Genomic DNA, 22,668 nt, shown 5'->3' on the forward strand with positions numbered 1-22,668 from the left:
GGATCTTCCAGACCCAGGGATTGAACCCATGTCTCTTGCATCACCTGCATTGGCAGGCAAATTCTTTACCACTGTGCCACCTGGGCAGCCCTGTCTTGGTATAGAGTTATTTTATATTATCTTTTCTGGCTGACATGTTTGTATTGTAAGAAACCCTTTTAGGATACCAGTTCTTGACTGAAAGATGTGAGGAAAGGCAATTAGATATATTTCAGGAGAGTAGTCCTCCTAGGTCCACCTTGTCTGCCAACTGACATTTCCTTCTTTGACCTCAGATGCCATTTAAGGTTTCTCATGATGACCCTGAGGTGCTACAGGTTCCTGAACTGCCTTCTGAATCATCCAAGAAGATTAAGCTGAGCACAGCTGGTTCATTCACTAAATAAGGTCTACCACCAGGCACCCAGTATTGGCACCCCACCTTCAACAAAGTGCAGTCTGATGGGGGGAAATACATATTAATCAAACAATTCTGTGACAAGGGCAACTAAGTACTGAACGCATAATAAGGGTCTGATCCAGCCAGGAGATCATGGAAGACTGAGGAGGGGTTGGCTGAGTGGAGACCTTGAAGCATGAGGATTAACTGGGTAAAGTGAGGTGGGGAGAACATTCTAGGCAAGAACATGATAGTCCTGGGGTGGGACAGAGCATGGTAAATATCAGGCTAAGGAAGCTGGAATGGAGAGACTCGGGAGTAAAACGGGGCAGGACCCTATAGTCCTTCCAATCCACCCCCCACCCATGTTCTCTGCCTGCCTTTTGTCTGTGGAAAACTTTAGTCAAAAAATAAGTTTAATCAGAGAAGTGAGACATACTAAAACAAAGTAAAACAGTCAAAGGAGATTAAACAATAGTAATGTCGTCATTAAGTATGCCAAGAAACTTTAACTTTTTCTCAAGGGCTATAGATAATATTCTCAGCTATATCCTATAAGCTGTCTTATAGATACCAAAACACCAGGTGGAGAAGTTAACTACATGATGACCAGACTGTCCCCAGGACAAGAGCTGCCACAATACCAAGAACTAGCCACAAAGAAATGGGAACAAATGGACCCTGGAACTGAAGATTAACTGCATACCTAAAACAACCGAGGTGATGCTGCTCAGACCACTGATGACCAATTTGAAGGGGACTGTCAGAGAAGACTGTGCTGTTTCTGCATGTAGCAGCCCCAACCCCCCAATGTGTCTATAAAGTTCTCACCTCCTGCTCATCAGGGTTGGGGGAGTCAGCCTTTGGACATATGCCCTTGCTCCCCACACCACCCCCCAGTTGCCAGCATCTGAAATAAAGCAAACTTTTCTTTCTACCAAGCTGACCTGTTTATTGGCTTTTGAGTAACAAGCAGCCAGACCCACATACTATTTCCGTTAACAGAAAGAAGATACTGATGAGGTGGCAAGGTCAGACCACACAGGGCTCGTAACTCATGTGGAACTTTTGATTTATCCTAAGAGGGAGGTGAAGCACAGAGGGGTTTGATCAGATTTGCGTTTTGAACCCATCAGTCTGTCTGAAGTGTGAAGGACTGTTGTTTTATAGAAATGCTACTTCACTGAAACCCCACCACAATCCTGTGAGGATTATTGTTACTCCAGTCATACAGGTTTAAAAAGGCTAAACAATGTGCTCAAGTCATTCCACTACTAAATGACCTGGAAAAGGACCTGAGTCTTCTTGATTCCCAGCTGCTTCCAAAACTCCTTCCTTAAATAAACCCAAGTGGAGAGCAAGTTGAGGCCTTTCCTGGTGCCACACCTACCCTGATCTCTAGGAATAGTTACCAAAGAGAAAAGACATGCCCCCCTCTTTCCAGTCACCTGCCTGCTCATTGGGGTGCGCCCACAGTCCTCCTCTATCCTCAAATGCCTGCCAAGCAACCAAACACAAAACTGGCCAAAAAAGAACCTTGTTGGTCAGGTGATTAACACCTGTCTTCTCTCCGCCAGTTTTATTCAAGTAGCCTAGCAACTAATAGTGCAAATTTATCAAAGCAGTTACAGTCAGCACCTTGAAGGCTTGATTGCTCCCTTAAGTTCAAGGCAAATTACTTTTAAAATGCAGTTCTAATATCCTGAGCAGCAACACACTTGGAGCACAAATAACTTTTGCCTGGGGAAACATCTGCATTCTCAAAAACAATGACATTGACTTATCTCAAATATACTACACTTCTCTTTTTTGAAAAGAGTAAGAGGATAATACAGACAGGATTTCAGAACCTGTTCTTTGTAGGAGGTATGGGGGGAGCAGGATTGGCATAAATAAGAACTGAGATATTATCTCTGCTCTGGCAGGAGAGGGCTTCCCAGGTGGCCTAGTGGTAAAGAATCCGATTGCCAATGCAGGAGACCCAAGAGACGCAGGTAGGATCCCTAGGTCGGGAAGATTCCCCAGTGGCATCCCACTCCAGTAAACTTGCTTGGGAAATCCTGTGGACAGAGGGGCCACAGTCCAGAGTAGGGAGGGGACTGAACACACAGACACCAAGCAGAGGGTCTGGGGGATGGGCGTAAACACCGTGAAGAAGAGGTGAAGTGCAGCACTTACGCACTGATGGAAGGCAGGAAAAGAGATAAGGTGGGAGAAATAGAAACAAACCGAAGCGGGATTGCAAGAGGAAAGAGAATGGTTGAAAACGCACAGGGAAAGTAGAGAGAAAACGGTGAGAAAGCAGAGGGAACAAAGACGCGCCTGCAGGGGGGGAAGAGTACCCTCCTGTCCTGACCCTGACAGATTAGGCTGTCTTAGCAGACTGTTATGATCCCAACTCCCTGTCACTCGACTCCAGCCAGACTAACTTCCTTGCCGCTCTTGAGCACTCCTGCCTTAGGGCCCTCCATTTGCTGTTCTTCCCGCAACCATCTACACCAGGTTTATCTCCTCACTTCCTGGGGCTCTCTCTACTCGACGGCGTCCCTAACCACACCCTAGTAAAGTAGCACCTCCCTCGCTCTCTAACTCCTACACTGCTTTATTCTTAAAGCTGCAATCAACCAGCCGACAGACTATTTGGCTATTGTCTGAATTTCACACCACCCGCCTCCCCGTTTCCCAGAAGGTAAATTCCGTATGAACAGGGACTTTGTTTTGCTCACTGCTCTATCTCCAGTACCCAGAACGGGGCCTGACGCTTTGTGGAGGCTCCATACACGTCCTCGGAATCAAGGGAGTGGGCGCGGGTGAGAGAAAGGCAACCGGAAGAGATTAATTCGGAAGGGATAGCCGTCTATGGGGTCGCACAGAGTCGGACACGACTGAAGCGACTTAGCAGCAGCAGCAGCAGCTAACGGAATAGCACACCTGCCATTCTTTTTCTCTTTCTCCCCTCCCCGTCTTTCCCTCTCCACTTCAAAGGCTAAGGACAAGAAGCAGGAATGAGAGAAATACGAAGAAAAAGAATCCAGATTAGTCCAGTTCAAATCCTGATGAAAAGTGCAAGGGTTGGAGAAGGGCTGAAAGGGAGAAAAACAAATGCACACGCAACAGTGAAAAGAAGTGAAAAGTAAGAAGAAAAGACTGGTAGACGTCACTCTCTCCACTCACTCTCTCTGACTCCTCCTCTCGGCTGGCCCGAGGCGATTCGCCTCGGTCACCAGCGCGGAGGAAGCCAGACCCGCCTCTCTCGGAGAATGCCCACGGCCCGCCTCGGCTGAGGCCCGGCACGCGCCCGCCCGAGCCGCGAAGGCGGCGGGACTACAGCTCCCAGGGTGCCGCGCGCGGGCGCGCCTGCGCAGTGCAGCGGGAGGCGGCGGTCTGTTCTCCGCTGAGGAGGAGCGGGGCTGAGGAGGGAGGCAGCGGGTGAGAGTTCAGAGTTCAGCAGCAGCAGCCCGAGCCCATGATTCCCATATGCCCTGTAGTTTCTTTCACCTATGGTGAGTATAATGTGCCCCTCCGGGGTCCCCGCCGGGCCCCTTCCCCGGCCCGGGGCGGCGGGGAGGCGCGGGGGTTGGGGCAGGCTCCGGGGAGGAGGCGGCGGCCGCCGCCACCCGGGCGTGCGAGTGAGTGAGGGAGTGCGAGGCGGGAGGGGGAGGCGGCGCGGCCGCGGCCCGGCGAGGGCGGCTTCTCACGGCGCCTCTCTCTCTCTCTCTCTACCCGTTCCCTCCCTCGGCGTCTCTGCCCCTCGGCGCCTCTTCTCCCGCCATGGGACCCGACTCTCCTTGCCGCCGCAGTGCCCAGCCGGCTGGGGGAAGATGCCAAAATGGCGACCGGCAACTACTTTGGATTCACCCACAGCGGGGCGGCGGCGGCGGCGGCTGCGGCCCAGTATAGGTAACGGCTCCCCGCTCTTTCCTTCCTCTCCTCCTGCCCCCCCTCCGCCGGGATCCCGCCGACGCGACACCCCCGCGCCCGCCCCCACTCCCTCCGCCCCCGGAGTCCCGGCCGGTGGCAGGCCAGGCCCACGGCCTCTCCCGGCCCGGGGCTGGAGCGAGGAGACGGCGAGGCTGGGGGCCGCGGAGGGCCGCCCGGGCCTTCGGCGGCCCCGCAGCTAAAATGGCCTCCCGCGGCTTCGGAGCCGCGCCGCCGCCCCCGCCCGGCGGGCTGGGGGAGGGAGCGGAGGCCGAGGTCCCCGCGGTCCCCCCGCCCCCGCGGGCCGGTCCCCATCTCCGATCCTCCTCCCAGTTGGGGATGGAGAGAGTGGGCGAGGGCTTCTCTGAGGGAGTGGGGGTCGCCCCGGCCCGCGCGCTGCCTCTCCTCGCCGGGTGTTCGGGCCCCCGAGCCCAGATAACGTGTCGTTTTCTCGGCGCCTTCTCCTGCGTCCCGTGATCTCACCTGGCTCTCCACCCGAGCCCCGCAAAACCAACTGCGGGTGTCATCGCATTCATTTGGTTGATTTAGTTTTCCCTGTGAGAGGAGAGGTAAACACACCAACCACCTGTGAATTGTGTAGCTGGTAGACTGGAAAAGATGCGCGAAGTTTCTAGTGCTGACAAATGAGTCCACTGCCTTGTTGCAGCTATTGTGATTAGGCTCCAGGTGGGCCAGTAATTCCCCTGGGTGGGTCTTTCTCCTCCCGAGAAATGAAAAGGGCTAGTGAGGTACAGAGTTAGTGAAATGCCCCATATGAAATCTCTACCTTAAGGGAAGTTCTAATTTCTGAAATGTCTGTAGTTCGTTATATATCTTCTCAAAAGAAAGAAAACTAGATTCTGTTACTTTTGAGTCATTCTGAGAGGCTCTAGATTCAGGCATACAGGGCTCCTAAGTGATGAACTTTTTATATATAGAAAGATTATATTAGATATCTGTGTAGTAGGCAGTTTAAAACCTAGATAGTTTTCTCACGTCATTCATTTAAGGAGGCGGGTGTTCTAATGGAAAGGACATCACTGGGAACCAGAAGACCTGAGTTCCAGTCTGTTTTGCTCCTGGTTTTATGAAAGTGGGAGTATCTCTTAATTGAGCTGTCATTTTCCTCATCTGTAAAATAAGGCTGCCTTTTGTGGTTAAAACTTGTAATTCTGAAACACAGTTGCCATATTTCATGGAATAATAAGATGCTATGTCTTGGAAGCACTTCTCTGGTGGCTAGGCGGTAAAGAATCCGCCTGCCAATACTGGAGATTTCGGTTCGACCCCTGGGTAGGGAAGATCCTCTGGAGAAGGAAATGGCATCCTACTGCAGTATTCTTGTTGGAAAATCCCATGGAGAGAGGAGCCTGGCGGGCTACAGTCCATGGGGTTGTAAATGAGGCAGACAGGAGTAGCAACTAAACAAGACCATATATTGTAAAGAAAAGGGTTTCATTATTTTATGTATCACTTAAAAAAACCCCACTACCGATTGAAATCGCTCAATGCTTAAGACACCATTGATTTTTAAGAGATATATAAATATTTTATTGATGAAATTGAAATTTACTAATTGTTGAACGCCTTGAACGTATGTGGCGTATTTTACAAGTCCTTTTACCTTGACGCTTACTTGCAGAAAAAGGACTGAGATGACAGATTATTGGAGCAAAAACGGTTAAAAAAAAGTCTTTGCTTACAAGTTGTGATCGTTAAACACTGGCGAAGTTTCAGCTACTTTAAACAGCTGATAATGTTCGTGAAGGGAGAAAAATCAAGCCGTTTTTCTTTCTCTGGAAAATAGGAGATAACTAATGAGCATCTGTGTCATATATCTACTGGTACCAAGTACTATGTGTTCTAGACAAGACTATTTAACCACTACATTTTAATTGTTTAACACTATTTTTCTGTTACACTGTTGCAGAGTGATGATAGATTTGTTGGATTATTTATTAACTGTTTACTGAAAACGTAGCTTTGTGGCAGTTTTGAAGTTTTTTTTCCTAATGCAAACCTATAGATAGAAATGAGGGCAGGAAATGCCAATTTAAAGATACTTAATCACTTTTTGATGAAAATATTTGCATATATGTATTTTATCCCAGTATAGGAAGCTATTACAGAATTTCTGTATCTAGTTTTTTTTTTGTTTTTTTTTTTTAACTTTGAATCTTAATAGTTTTAGTAAACTGTTAGGTCAATCCAAAATATTAAACTGATTGTTACATATTTATGTGTGTCTAATACGGAAGACCTGGGTTCCACCCCTGGGTCAGAAAGATCTGGAGAAGGAAATGGCAACCCACTCCATTATTGGCTGGAGAATACCATGGACGGAGGAGCCTGGCAGGCTACAGTCCATGGGGTTGCAGAGTCTGACACGCATGAGCGACTAACACTTTAATGAGAAAAGACTAGTCTTTTGACGTTACTTATTTATGTATATATTGGCAAAACTAATTTTTAAGATACTTTATTCTTGTACATAACATGTTACATGGAATTGTTTGTTTTTAATGGAATGAAATGAGATTCAGTAATGCTAATACTTGTTCAAGGATGATCAACAAATAATAGTAAAAGCATATGCAAAAAATGCAGTGATGGTGTTCATCTTTCTTCCTGTCTAGAAATCATTAAAATACAACTTTCAGACATGGAAAACCATGGATTACTTACCAAAAAATTTTTTCCTTTTAATTTAAAGGATATAAACTCAAGGAAATCTTAAACATTTACCTGTTGGATTACATGAATAATTGGCTTCACTTGTAGAGTACAGATAACTGAAAGTAACTGTTTCTTAAGTCTAGGTTTAATTGTGGTTCTTAGTTTTCTTAGTTACAGCTATGTAAAGTGTTTGATTAAATTTATTTTAAGTTTAAGCTTTCTTTTTGCTTGTTAGTATTTGAGATTTATAATGGTATGCTAAATAGCAAAGTTCTTTAAGAGATGTTATAAGAATCTAAGTCCTGCTACTAATAATTTTTAGATAAACCAAGTTTTTCTTTTGTATAATGCATATTAGATATTTTGTGATAAGCTTTTACTCAATCTTTGTGCTACATGTTCCATCAGCTACTGAATAATTTTTCTTCCTGCTTTCTATATTTCTTTTTTTTTTTCTTTTTGTATTTCTTCTACCACTACTAAATAAACCTACGTGCCATTTGGCCACTATTGCAAATGTAATCTTTTCATTTTCTTACCATTCATGTGCTTTTTCCCCTCTTGGAAATTATAAAATCAAAAAAATTATTAATTATTGTGTTTATATGTATATGTTTCTGATAGAATGTTTATTTGGGGTGTGCAGGACAAAGCAGATTTCAGGCATGGTGAAAAAAATCGGAATGGCTTCATGGCAGAAAGAGAACTTGGTTGGATAGGTACCTACTTCATTCAGTACAGTACTCTTTTTTTGTTTGAGAATATATACTTTAAAACTTTTAGACATAATTTTATAATAAATTTTGGAGAAAACCATTTTAACAGTTGTAAGGACTTACCGTAGCAAAGAATGTGAGAAACATAATACTTAGTGGAAAAACTTGCTAAAAATTAATGTTTCATAGGATCAAATCAGTTTTTTTCCTCTCTTACTGGGAGTTATACAGAAGTTCTCATAGAAGTTCTTCAGTTTTTTAAGGAATTTTGTGGCATAAACAAATACACTATACGTAATACAAACTAACGTAATCCCATTATAGTTTACTAGTATTAGGACATAATCTTTTCTTTGAGAGTTTTAAACAGCCAGTTTCTCTTATTCCTTAGAAAAGCCATGGATATTTCAGTTCTTGTCACCTTTTTATCTACTCAAGATACTTGTCTGTTTCCTGCATAACCTGAATCTTTAGTTTGTGCTTAAACTTTCTTTGTTCTGTCTATAATTCTTATCTGAATGTTATTCTACCTTCAATAAAGTTAGCTATTTAAAATAATCATTTAGCAACATTTTTTACCCTTTTAATATCTAGAATTTATTGAGTGTAAAAACTTGAGTAATGATTATATAGCGATCCGAGATAATTGCCCCCATATCTTAGAATAATAATATTCCTAAATAATAAATGCTTAAGTGGATTTTGACTGTTGTCTGGATATTAGCTTAAACATCTGCTAGTCATCTCATCTAGTGATTCTTGAGATGTCTTTTGGACATCTGTTCTTAAAGGATGAGTATCTCTTCACATCACTAAGGTAACTAGGATAGGCTGATTAAGCAGTGAATTTTCTTTTTTTTCCTTCTCTTTTTTCCTTTTTATTGGAGTGTAGAGTTAAGAATATTGTATCTTGGAGGAAAGAATAAAAGTAACACTAGTAAGGTCACTAACAGAGACTGTGAAAAAACCAGATGAACAGGTTTTTGAAACCAATGTTAGTGATGGAAATTTACTGGCTCTACTGAAAAAAATTTACTGCAGCTGCTAATTATGTTAACTCTTCCATTGTTGAATTAGAGATCTTAGGGTTCATATTGCATGGATGAATTTGAAATAATGAACATTTTCTTTCCAAAAGGATTAGTGCTATTACAGGGATGTGTCCTGTATGTGTTATTAATAGCCTTAAGGGCAGTGTGAGCCAAAATAGCACTCTATAGAATGCTTAAAGTGTATTCTTGACTGTGCTTTTGCTTTTGTAGCCTGCTTCACAGTATACTACAATGAAAAGGGAATGAGCTAGTCACACTTTGGATTTGAATCTCTCTTTAGGCACTTGTCCAAGTGCCTTAATTTTTCTACAACTTGGTTTCTTCAGCTGACTTGCTTTGAGGTGAAGATTAAATATAAAACTTCCTGGCCTAGTGCCTGATTTTCAATAGGTACTTTACCCATGTTAGTTTTCAGCAGAGATTTGCATAATAATATTAAAAGGGTTCTAAAAGCTATCCTTAGTTGATATCTATCCTACATTTAATATATGAAGTTTCATCATCTCAGCAGAGAAGGAAATGGCAACCCACTCCAGTATTCTTGCCTGGAGAATCCCAGGGACGGAGGAGCCTGGTAGGCTGCCATCTATGGGGTCGCACAGAGTCAGACACAACTGAAGCAACTGAGCAGCAGCAGCAGCATCTATCTCAATGTTAAAAGTAGGTACTTGAGTATCAGTTGACAGCCTCAGTTTCAGTGTCAGTTTAATAGAGACCTCCAAATTTTTAATTACTTGCAAGTAACATGATTATAATTAACAGACAAATATGAGAAATAATAAGAATTCAGATTTCCTGCATCTAAGATCAGGGAAATATTGGTAACACTCATGTTTCATCAATGTCAGATTAGATAATTATATTTCAAATAAGTTCTTTGTACATAGCCATAAAATCTATTAGGTAGATCTAAAACTAATGAGATAATGCAAAACATTTTAAGGAAAAAATAGGCTATAAAGAACATAAAAGAAGACACACATGAAGATGGGCTGTGTTCATGGAGTGAAAAAAAATCAATACTATCAAGTTAATCAGTTTTCTCCTGAGTAGTCTGTATGTTTAATGTAATTCCAATAAAAACCACAGCAGACTTTTTGGGGTAACTTGACAAAGAAATTCTTACGTTGACAGTGAAGAGAGTATTTGTCCAAAAGCAGTCAAGACAGTCCTGTCATGATATCATGCATTTAGCAGGGACCAAAAGACATTAAACAGGAAAATGTGGTTTTGGTAGAGGGACAGACAGATCGTTGGCTTACAGTAGAGATCCCAGAAATAGATGTGTGCTTATGGGGAGTGGATTAGAATATATGGCTGTTTAAGTAGAGATACTTGTCAAAAAAAACAAATCAGCCAAATTTTTATTCAGAAATAAATAATCAGAATAATCAGAAAACAGTCCTTCGGCTTGTAAATGTAGTAACTGACAAAGTATGTTAGAATTACTAGAAAGAGATTAAAGGTGGGGAGTGTGCCTACGGTACTTATCCATACATTGTCCTTGGCATCACTCTATCATAACTGGGGTCGTTGTTCTAAGCACAACATTGCTTAAGTGTTTTGTGAAAGCTGTGTACAGTGCAGCTCTTAATTCACCCTTACACAGGGCCAATTATTGAAATAAAGAACATTTGACATTTTGGGTTTTTTTATTATTAGTCTCCTAATGTAATAAGTACATTAAAATGCATTTGTAGGGAGTAACTTGCAGTACGCATAGTTCCTGCTCTCAAGGAGTTTACTCTGCTGGAAAATGAGAGTAGGGGCAGGTATACCTACAGGTAACTCTGCCATGGTAACAATCATACTGACTTTTAATAAAAAACTTAAATGGGGAATTGGAGCATTTCAGCTATGGGGTTTGAGGTAGTCTCCATGGTATTTAATTCTGAAAATCAAGGCAGGGTCATTTTAGACAAAATGTGTTGGCCAAGGCAAGAAGAAATTAAATTCTTTTTCGGTTTGTGTAGGTTTTTTTGGACACACCATGTGGCATGTAGGGATCTTAGTTCCCCAGGGATTGAACATGTGCCCTCAACAGTGAAAGCACAGAGTCCTAACCACTGGACTGCCAGGAAATTCCATGAATTAAATTCTTAATATGGTTGGTAGTTGGTGGGTTCTGAAGTCCTGGCTCCCTCTACCAGTTTCCATGTGACATTGGGCAAACAATCCTTTGGTACTTGAGTTTCTTCATCTATAAATTAGAGATAATACCAATAATTATCTCACAGGATTGAAATTTTTTGAAAAATTCTCCCTTGAAGTGTGATATATATGAAAAGAACACATATAATAAGAGTATAGCTTGATGAAATGTCAGAAGCTGGGCACCACTGTATAACCAGCACCCAGACCAAGAAACAACATTATCAGCATCCCAGGAGGCCTCTACATTCTCCATTGTGGTTTGAGAATTCAATGAGATAACATTTGTAAGGTGCTCAGAATATTCAGTAGGCATTTGGGAGTGAGCTCAGAATTGGGATAAGGGTCGTAGTGTAAATGTGAATATTAGCCATATGGTGGTGAATCCACCATTGTAGCTGTGAGTATGGATGAACCAGAGGAACTACTTGTCATGCATCAAACATTTAAACATTTAGTAAACTTTTTTGAATGAGTGGGGGAAAAAAATAGAGTCAGGGTTACAAATTTGGGGAACTTCCGTGTTGAAAGTAGAGCCAGAGAAAGAAACAAATAACTGGGCCAGGGTGGTGGTGAACAGAGCTAGGAGAATGTAGTGTTCATAAAAACTAAAAGAAGATAAAGTAGTCAGCAATATTAAGGCTTTAGAGAGGCCAAGTAAAGAATTGACAGTTATCAAAATCATTGCTTTAATTTTCATGGGCAGCCATTATAGAAACACTAGAATCAAAGACAAGCATAAAATTTTGCATAAAATAGGTTTTGCAGTCTAACTTAGTATTCAAATAATTTTTTTAAAATTCGTTGAAGTATGGTTGATTTACAAGGCTGTATTTCTGCTGTACTGCAAAGTGGCTCAGTTGTATACACATTCTTTTTTATGGTCTTTTCCATTATAGTTTATCCCAGGATATTGAATATAGGTCCCTGTGCTCTACAGTAGGACTTTGTTTATCCACAAATAAATTATTGAGGGTCCTAGAGATTAAATGGGCTTAAAGTATTGGGAGGCACCGTGTTTAAAGATTAAAAAAAAGTGAAAATAAAATTTTGAATTAATTTTTTATTTCTTGAAAAAGATAATATAGTGTATAATTGCATTATACTGGTATAGTAGTCTGCATTAAATGGGCAGAGAACTTGAAATTTGAAGAATGATACTTTTTGATAGAAAAAAAATGAGCCTTTAAAAAATACATATAAATGAGGGCAAAGAGTGATATGGTTTATGAAGATGACTTTATTGCTTTTTTCACTACCCCAGTTCTACCCATCCCAAACCAGTTTTTTACTATAAGCAGACATAGTCATTATAAGTTTAATCAAAATACTCTTATGCTTAAAATCCTTCATTTGCTAACCTTTACTTTCAGAATATCTGGTTATCCTGGCTTCACATTTAGAGGATTTGGGGGTCTTATTATATAAACTTACAGTTCATTATTCAAATGATATCCAAAAAATTCTGAAAAAATACTAGTAAAAAGAAAAACTGACATGAAGAGTAGGTTGTTGCTCATTGTTCAGTTGCGTCTGACTCTTTGCCATCCCATGGAGTGCAGCATACCAGGCCTCCCTGACCTTCACCATCTCCCAGAGCTTGCTCACACTCATGTCCATCGAGTAGGTTACGCCATCCAGCCATCTTGTCCTCTGTCGTCCCCTTCTCCTCCTGCCTTCAGTCTTTGCCAGCATCAGGGTCTTTTCTAATGAGCAGTTCTTCGCATCAGGTGGTGAAAGTATTGGAGCTTCAGTATCAGTCCTTCTAATGAATATTCAAGATTGATTTCCTTTAGAATTGACTTGTTTGATCTCCTTGCAGTCCAAGGGACTCTGAAGAGTCTTCTACAAAACCACAGTTCAAAAGCATCAATTCTTTGTCACTCAAGTCTTCTTTATCGTCCAACTCTTTACATCCATACGTGACAACTGGAAAAACCATAGCTTTGACTAGATGGACTTTTGTTAGCAAAGTAATGTCTCTCCTTTTAAATTTTCTGTCTATGTTGGTCATAGCTTTTCTTCCAAGGAGCAAGTGTCTTTTAATTTCATGGCTGCAGTCACCATCTTCAGTGATTTTGGAGCCCAAGAAAATAAAGTCTGTGACTGTTTCCATTGTTTCCCCATCTATTTGCCATGAAAGGATGGGACCAGATGCCATGAACTTAGGTTTTTGAATATTGAGTTTTAAGCCAGCTTTTCCACTCTCCTCTTTCACCTTCTTCAAGAGGCTTTTTAGTTCCTCTTCACACTCTGCCATAAGGTGGTGTCATCTGCATATCTGAGGTTATTGGTATTTCTCCCGGCAATCTTGATTCCAGCTTGTGCTTCATCCAGCCCAGTATTTCTCATGCTGTACTCTGTATATAAGTTAAATAAGCAGGATAACAATAAACAACCTTGACGTACTCCTTTCCCAATTTTGAACCAATCTGTTGTTCCATGTCTGGTTCTATTGCTTCTTGACCTGCAGACAGGTTTCTCAAGAGGCAGGTGGGGTGGCCTGATATTTCCATCTCTCTTAAGAATTTTCCACAGTTTGTTGTGATCCACAGTCAAAGGCTTTAGCATAGTCAGTGAAGTAGATGTTTTTCTGGAATTCTCTTGCTTTTTCTGTGATCCAACAGATGTTGGCAGTTTGATCTCTTGTTCCTCTGCCTTTTCTAAATCCAGCTTGCACATCTGGAAGTTCTCGATTCACATACTGTTGAAGCTTACCTTGGAGAGTTTTTAGCATTACCTTGCTAGCATGTGAAACGAATGCAATTGTGCAGTAGTTTGAACATTCTTTGGCTCTGTCTGTCTTTGGTAGGTGGGATGTAATTTTTTTTAGTTTTCACCTCTCTAAGTATCCATACCTTTCTCTGAAGAAATGTTAATATATTTGAGATACAATGAAAGATGTATTTTTCTTGAGTATAGGAATTTATAGAGCACTTTGGTTTAATTTATGGTATCCATCCGCTTTAATTATACCCAATAGCTTGGTTCTTTTTTGAGTAATTCTGTTTACAAATACTTACAAGGATTAACATTGCATGACTTTTTCTTTTAGGTGTCTTCCAAAGAAAACGGTTTGCTTATTTTCAAAATGGAATAAAATTTCTTTTATCTCAATTACCATATGGATCCACTGGATCTTTTTTTATAAGTCTAAGATTTATCTTAGTGATCTTGTTTTTCTGTTTCTTAAAACATTTTGCTATTTTGTGATCCTAAAAATTATCTTCTGTTTACTCATCATTTATTTCCAGCTATGCTATGAAAAAAAAAGTAATACAATAGCAAAATGGTTTTGGAAGCACCTCGAAGGATGGTATGGTAGTGAAATAAATGGAAGATATTGCATTGCCCAACATTTTGCATCTTTCAAGATGGTATGAAAGAAGAGAGAGACACTACCTTTAATTGTTGGCTTTTAGTTTTCCTTCAACACAGTTGGGGAGTCAGAATTAGTCATTCTCTGTTCATACTGTCAAAGGAAAAGAAAGTTAACACAAGAAAATATTTGACAGTTATTACATAAATAACATGAATGCAAGAACAAAGTGACACTACTCAAGACAAATGATGATGGTGAAATTGATTGCATGAGCAAAATCTCAGCTTAAGGGTCTTTAGATACCATATCCTAGATCAGGGATCCCCAACCCCCAGGCCACAGACCATTAGGAATCAGCCACACAGGAGGTGAGTGGCAGGCCAGTGAGGGAAGCTTCCGACTGTGTTTAACAGAGGCTCCGATCATTCCCTTTAAACCTGAGCTCCACCTGCTGTCGGACCTGCAGAAGTATTAGATTCTCAGTATTAGATTCTCTTTGTAGCTCCTCCTGTGAGAATCTAATGCCTGATGGTCTGAGGAGGGGCTGAGGTGATGCTAGTGCTGGGGAGCCACTGCAAATACAGATTATTATTAGCAGAGAGATTTGGCTACACAGAGACCACAATCAGTAGCTGGACTACACAGAGACCACAGTCAGTAGCTGGACTGCACAGAGACCACAATCAGTTGCGTGCAGACTCCTGTCAGAACCCTATCAGTGAGTGGCAGTTGTATGTGTGCATGCTAAGTCACTTCAGTTGTGTCCAACTCTTTGTGACCTTGTGGACTGTAGCCTGCCAGGCTCCTCTGTCCATGGGATTCCCCAGGCAAGAATACTAGAGTGGGTTGTGTTTTCTTCTCCAGGGGATCTTCCCAACCCAGGGATCAAACCTGCATCTCTTCCATCTCCTGCATTGGCAGGCAAGTTCTTTACCACTAGTGCCACCTGGGAAGCCCAGGTGGCAATTGTATAATTATTTCATTATATATTACAATGTAATAATAATAGAAATAAAGTACACGATAAATGTAATGCACTTGAATCATCCCAAAACCATCCTCTCCCCTCATCTGTGGAAAAATTGTCTTATATGAAACTGGTCCCTAGTGCCAAAAAGGTTGGGGACCACTGTCTGAGATGAGTTTCTTCACACTGAAGAATCAGTAAATGAACAATATATTTCTAAGGATAAAAAAAGAAAGTACTCTCATCTAGTTAATAAGAAGGACTTCAGTATGTAATATTCTGTGACAATATTAGCAACATCCCATTTTGCTAGAAGTATATGTGGCAGAAATCTTTCTTGTTTTGTGATGTTTGTGAACTAAAATTTACTTGATATGATGCGTTAGTGGACAAATCTTCAAGGGAGATATGTATACAAAGGTAGTTGGAAGGAAATAGATGGTGTAGAAATTTAAAAATTCATTAGATTATTCCAGAACAAAAATTGATGTTTTACAATTATGAATCAAATATGTTCATCATCATCATCTCTCTCTCTTCAGAAAAATATGAGCCGTAAAACATTTCAGAACTTTTTAAAGCATTGTATGTTGACAATTCAGATGTAGAAGAACCACCGAAGTAATGAAGAGTTGGAACTCACTTAGAGAAATACTTAAAATGTGGAACTAGCATTTACAGATGGACATGTTTCATGTTTATGCATGAAAGTTGATGAGCAGTTATGTTTAGAAAACATGGTCCATTTTGTCTATATGTGGAATAAGAATTTTAATTTATAATTCATATTGAAATTTTTCTATTAGTTTTTCATTATCCCTTATTCTTATGTAAATGGTCAAATAACCTCAAAAATACTGAAAAGGAGAGAATGAGGTTCAGTGGATCCAAATGACATTTCTCCTGGTGGTAGCTCAGCTGATAAAGAATCCACTTGCAATGCAGGAGAAACCCTGGTTGATTACTGGGTCAGGAAGATCATTGGAGAAAGGGTAGAAATACCCAATTCAGCATTCTTGGGCTTCCCTGGTGGCTCAGATGGTAAAGAATCCACCTGCAATATGGGAGACCTGGATTTGATCCCTGGGTTGGAAAGATCCCCTGGAGGAGGGCATGGCAACCCATTCCTGTATTGTCTGAAGAATCCCGAAGGGCAGAGGAACCCGCAGTCTATAGTTGATGGGGTTCCTAAGAGTCAGACATGACTGAGCGACAAACACAGAACAGTACAACACTGAGAGTTAAAAGATCTCAAGAAAACTGTTAACAGTTCATACGGTATGTAACCATCCCTCTCCCTTGTAGTCTATAAATCTAATGAGTTGGTAGAAATGGCAGGAGTGGTTATTTTATTTGTTCTAGTTTTTAAGAAGAAAATAGAGCCTGAATTTACTCAGTATTCAGTTCAATCGCTCAGTCATGTCTGACTCTTTGTGACCCCATGGACTGCAGCACACCAGGCTTCTCTGTCTGTCACCAACTCCCAGAGCTTACTCAAACTCATGTCCATAGACTTGGTGATGCCATTCAACCATCTCATCCTCTGTCGTCCCCTTCTCCTCCCGCCTTTGATCTTTCCCAGCATCAGGGTCTTTTCCAAGGAGTCAGTTCTTCACATCAGGTGGCCAAAGTATTGGAGTTTCAGCTTCAACATTAGTCCTTCCGTTGAACACGTAGGACTGATTTTCTTTAGGATGGACGGGCTGGATCTCCTTGCGGTCCAAGGGACTCTCAAGAGACTTCTCCAACACCACAGTTCAAATGCATCAATTCTTTGGTGCTCAGCTTTCTTTATAGTCCAACTCTTAACATCCATACATGACTCCTGGAAAAACCATAGCTTTGACTAGACGGACCTTTGTTGGCAAAGTAATGTCTCTGCTTTTTAATATGCTGTCTACATTGGTCATAACTTTTCTTCCAAGGAGCAAGGGTCTTTTAATATCATGGCTGCAGTCACCATCTGCAGTGATTTTGGAGCCCAAGAAAGTAAAGTCTGTCACTGTTTCCATTGTTTCCCCATCTATTTGCTATGAAGGGATGGGACCGGATGCCATGATCTTAGTTTCCTGAATGTTGAGTTTTAAGCCAATTTTTTCACTCTCCTCTTTCACTTTCATCAAGAGGCTCTTTAGTTCTTTGCTTTCTGCCATAAAGGTGGTGTCATCTCTCCCAGCAATCTTGATTCCAGCTTGTGCTTCATCCAGCCCAGCATCTCTCATGATGTACTCTGCATATCAGTTCAATAAGCAGGGTGACAGTATACAGCCATGACGTACTCCTTTCCCGATTTGGAACCAGTTTGTTGTTCCATGTCCAGTTCTAAGTGTTTCTTGACCTGCATACAGATTTCTCACAGATCAGGTGGTCTAGTATTCCCATGCCTTTAAGAATTTTCTACAGTTTGTTGTAATCCACACAGTCACAGGCTTTAGCGTAGTCGACAAACCAGAAGTAGATGTTTTTCTGGAACTCTTGCTTTTTCAGTGATCCAGCAGATGTTGGCAATTTGATCTCTGGTTCCTCTGCCTTCTCTAAATCCAGCTTGAACATCTGGAAGTTCACAGTTCACGTAGTGTTGAAGCCTGGCTTGGGGAATTTTGAGCATTACCTTTCTAGCATGTGAGATGAGTGCAGTTGTGCGGTAGTTTGAACGTTCTTTGGCATTGCCTTTCTTTGGGATTGGAATGAAAACTGACCTTTTCCAGTCCTATGGCCACTGTTGAGTTTTCCAGATTTGCTGGCATATTGAGTGCAGCACTTTCACAGCATCATCTTTTAGGGTTTGAAATAGCTCAGCTGGAATTCCATCACCTCCACTAGCTTTGTTCTTAGTGATGCTTCCTAAGGCCCACTTGACTTCAAACTCCAGGATGTCTGGCTATAGGTGAGTGATCACACCATCGTGGTTATTTGGGTCATAAAGATTTTTTTTTTTGTAGTTCTTCTTGCCACAGAATATATTCTATATTCTTCTTAATATCTTCTACTTCTGATAGGTCTGTAACATTTCTGTCCTTTATTGTGCCCATTTTGCATGAAATTTCTCTTGGTGTCTCCAGTTTTCTTGAAGAGATCTCTAGTCTTTCCCATTCTATTGTTTTCCTCTATTTCTTTGTATTGATCACCAAGGAAGGCTTTCTTCTGTCTCCTTGCTATTTTTTGGAACTCTGCATTCAAAGGGATATATCTTTCCTTTTCTCCTTTGCCTTTAGCTTCTCTTCTTTCCTTAGCTATTTGTAAGACTTCCTTAGACAACAGTTTTGCCTTTTTGCATTTCTTTTTCTTGCGGATGGTCTTGATCCCTGCTTCCTGTACAATATCCCGAGCTTCTGTCCGTAGTTCTTCGGGCACTCTGCTTATCAGATCTAATCCCTTGAATCTATTTGTCCCTTCCACTGTATAAGCGTAAGGGATTTAATTTAGGTCAAACCGGAATGGTCTAGTAGGGAACTACTTCCTTCAATTTAAGTCTTGTTGGCAACAAGGAGTTCATGATCTGAGCCACAGTCAGCTCCTGCTCTTGTTTTTGATGACTCTTAAGAGCTTCTCCATCTTTGGCTGAAAAGAATATAATCAGTCTGATTTCTGTATTGACCATCTGGTGATGTCCATGTTTAGAGTCTTCTCTTGTGTTGTTGGAGGGTGTTTGCTGTGAGTGGTGCGTTCTGTTGGCAACTCCATTAGCCTTTGACCTGCTTTGTTTTGTACTCCAAGGCCAAATTTGTCTGTTATTCCAGGTATCTCTTGACTTCCTACTTTTGCATTTCAGTCCCCTGTAATGAAAAGGACATCTTTTGGGGGTGTGTGTTCTAGAAGGTCTTGTAGGTCTTCTTAGAACCTTTCAACTTCAGTTTCTTCAGCATTACTGGTCGGGGCATAGACTTGGATTACTGTGATATTGAATGGTTTGCCTTGGGAACAAACAGATCATTCTGTCATTTTTGAAATTGCAGCCAAGTACTGCATTTTAGACTCTTTTGTTGACTATGATGGCTACTCCATTTCTTCTAAGGATTCTTAGAAGGGATTCTTCTAAGGGATTCTTGCCCACAGTGGTAGATATAATGGTCATCTGAGTTAAATTCACCCATTCCAGTCCATTTTAGTTCGCTGATTCCTAAGATGTTGATGTTCACTCTTGGCATCTCCTGTTTGACCACTCCAATTTGCCTTGATTCATGGACCTAACATTCCAGCTTCCTATGCAATATTGCTCTTTACAGCATCAGACTTGACTTACATCACCAGTCACATCCACACCTGGGATATTTAATCCAGATGTTTAACCATCTTTCTCCCTTGTAGTCTACAAATCTAATGAGTTGGTAGAAATTGTAGGATTCGTTATTTTATTGGTTCTGGATTTTAAGAAGAAAATAGAGCCTGAATTTAAGTTTCTTCCAAAATTCTGCAATGATGCAGTTATTGTTTTAATATCATTGTAAAGGTAATAGAGCATGACGTAGCAAGTTTAAGGAATATCTAAAGGTTGTATGTCTTTTTTCATCATTCTTAACATTATAAAATATTAAATATAAAGAAGATAAATTTGACAGAAGTTTTGTAGACATAGAAAATCCTATAATTTGACCTAGAAGAGTCCAACAATGTTGAACATTAAATTTGGGCTAATGGAAGGGTTGTGTTTTGTGTGCCAAAAGAAGGAAAAAAATGTTTTATCAGTTACTTTATTGTGTTATCCAAAGTTGAAACAGATACACTCAACAGAGTAAAAAACACACATTTAATAATATAATTGACAGAAGCTACCTACATTTTCTTGAGATTATTTTTCCCCTCATGGCCTTTCAAGGTCAGAAAATTAAACATTCTGCATCTGTCCTATGGTGGTTCCTCTAGAAATTTCACATTTTTAATTTAAAGTTAATTACTTCCCTGGTGGCTCAGACGGTGAAGCGTCTGCCTACACTGCAGGAGACCCAGGTTCAATTCCTGGGTCAGGAAGATCTCCTAGAGAAGGGAATGGCACCCCACTCCAGTATTCTTGCCCCCCACCCACCACAAAAAAAGGGGGGCTCAAAGAAATATTACTGGAGAAGGCAATGGCACCCCACTCCAGTACTCTTGCCTGGAGAATCCCATGGACGGAGGAGCCTGGTAGGCTACAGTCCACGGGCTCGCAGAGTCGGACACGACTAAGTGATTTTACTTCACTTCAAAGGTGATCATTACCTTTATCTGTTTAGGAAGGTACCTTTACATTACCTTCCTAAACAGAACAAGGACTTAAAATGCTTTAACTTTGATGAGTTGTGCTGATTTTGTGCTTTTGTTGTTTTTAGATTTTCTAAACCGTGTGACAGTTGTTGGACAAAATTGTCTTATATAGCCAGCAATTATTTAAATTTGCCTTCAAATTTACCTTTTTTTTTTTCAACTTGACGTTCGTTCATCCTGAGATCATTTTCTTTCTTCCTAAAGTATATCTTTGAGAATGTCCTTTAATATGGGTTTACTAAGAACAGATTTTCTTGTTTTGTTTTTTTAATCTCAAAGTATCTTCATTTCTCCCTTCTTATTCTTGAGAAGTCATCACTTAGTCTCTAGGGAATTTTCTTCCTCAGACTAGTTGTGCTTTTCACTCCTTGGTGTTTACAGTTTCACTCAGATGGATTTTGGTGAGAATTCCTTATTTAATCTTACTTTGGAGTAGTTGGGACTCCTGGATATGAGGATTGTTATATCAGACATTCTATTTAGATGTCCTCTCTCCCATTCTTTTTCTTCATTTGTAGCTCCAGTGAGTTGCAAGTTAACATTTTTTATTCTTTCCTCCTGGTCTTTTAACCTCTTTAATATCTTTCATCTCTTTGTGTGCATTCTGGGTAAGTTTTATAGATTTTTTTTTTTGCCAGCTATGTCTAATCAGTTATGTGATGCCTTTCTAAGATTCTAATTTTTATGTACTGTATTTCATTTCTGGAAATTGTTTCCATTCATCTAATTGTTTTTGATTGACCTCTTGGTCTTGGTTTTGACTATCTCTTTAGTGTGCTTATTTTCTGTTTTGTATCCAATAATTCTAATAATTGTAGTTTTCTGTTTTTAAATAAGTTTACAAGCTCTTGCTCATAGTATCTTATTTCCTTATGGGTTTCATTTTTGATTGAGATCTCTTTCTTGCAGGATTGTAGCATTAGAGAGAAATCTGGATTCTGTGGCACCTGGAAGCATTGTCAGCACAGAGATAACTTGGTTTGGTGTTTTCCCTGGTCAGATAATGTGAATTCCAGAGCCCAAGCTAGGAGAGTGCTCACTTGTTAAGAATTATCAAAGAAGAGCCTTCTCTCCTTTACCTAGAGCCAAGGCTCAGACAAGAAAGTTTCCATATACTTCTGCCTTAAAGGGGGAAGTGGGCTTTTTCCTAATTCACTTTCTGTTAGTTTCTTGTGGGGGTTCCACAGTTCTGAGCCTTTACTTCCCAATGCCTTTGATGTCTCTGTTAACACAGAAATTGGTATGTATAGCAGTTAACCAGGAGGAGATTTGGAGCCCTAGGTTTAGGCAACAGACCTCTGGCCACTCGTGCACTCTTTGTTTTAACGGACAACAAATACTGTTTCTCTGTCATAAGATGGAAGCATTTTGCTTAAAGAGGTTATAAGTAAGGAGCATAAAAATGAATGATGAATACCATCACAGACCTTAAGTTAATGTTCTGTTTTATAATAAAATGGTGATTCTCAAACTTTCAGGTTCTGGGACCTTTCTAAGGTATTTATAAAATTGTTTTTATTATTGACTATGCCAAAGCCTTTGACTGTGTGAATCACAATAAACTGTGGAAAATTCTGAAAGAGATGGGAATACCAGACCACCTGACCTGCCTCTTGAGAAATCTGTATGCAGGTCAGGAAGCAACAGTTAGAACTGGACATGCAACAACAGACTGGTTCCGAATAGGAAAAGGAGTACGTCAAGGCTGTATATTGTCACCCTGCTTATTTAACTTCTATGCAGAGTACATCATGAGAAACGCTGGACTGGAAGAAACACAAGCTGGAATCAAGATTGCCGGGAGAAATATCAATAACCTCAGATATGCAGATGACACCACCCTTATGGCAGAAAGTGAAGAGGAACTCAAAAGCCTCTTGATGAAAGTGAAAGAGGAGAGTGAAAAAGTTGGCTTAAAGCTCAATATTCAGAAAACGAAGATCATGGCATCTGGTCCCATCACTTCATGGGAAATAGATGGCGAAACAGTGGAAACAGTATCAGACTTTATTTTGGGGGGCTCCAAAATCACTGCAGATGGTGACTGCAGCCATGAAATTAAAAGACGCTTACTTCTTGGAAGAAAAGTTATGACCAACCTAGATAGCATATTCAAAAGCAGATACATTACTTTGCCGACTAAGGTCCATCTAGTCAAGGCTATGGTTTTTCCTGTGGTCATGTATGGATGTGAGAGTTGGACTGTGAAGAAGGCTGAGTGCCGAAGAATTGATGCTTGTGAAGTG

The 22,668-nt window shown here is 40.8% G+C and overlaps 1 protein-coding gene across 4 annotated transcripts in view; it reads left to right on the plus strand.

The window, feature by feature from the left end:
• The first annotated feature begins 3,625 nt into the window (after positions 1-3,625).
• ZFR (zinc finger RNA binding protein) overlaps positions 3,626-22,668 on the plus strand; it is an 84,767-nt gene continuing 65,724 nt past the window's right edge. For 2 of the 4 annotated variants that reach the window (XR_011249617.1, XM_069556111.1), the window contains exons 1-2: positions 3,626-3,882; positions 4,180-4,279. Coding sequence is in view for 2 of the 4 variants with exons in the window: in XM_069556111.1 (XP_069412212.1) it covers positions 3,846-3,882; positions 4,180-4,279 (137 nt within the window). In the remaining 2 variants the exon portion in view is untranslated. The remainder of the gene's footprint in view (positions 3,883-4,179; positions 4,280-22,668) is intronic. The other 2 variants (XR_011249616.1, XM_069556110.1) reach the window with 1 other exon arrangement.

The sequence above is a fragment of the Ovis canadensis genome, chromosome 16 (assembly GCF_042477335.2).
Source record: "Ovis canadensis isolate MfBH-ARS-UI-01 breed Bighorn chromosome 16, ARS-UI_OviCan_v2, whole genome shotgun sequence".
Lineage (NCBI taxonomy): Eukaryota > Metazoa > Chordata > Mammalia > Artiodactyla > Bovidae > Ovis > Ovis canadensis.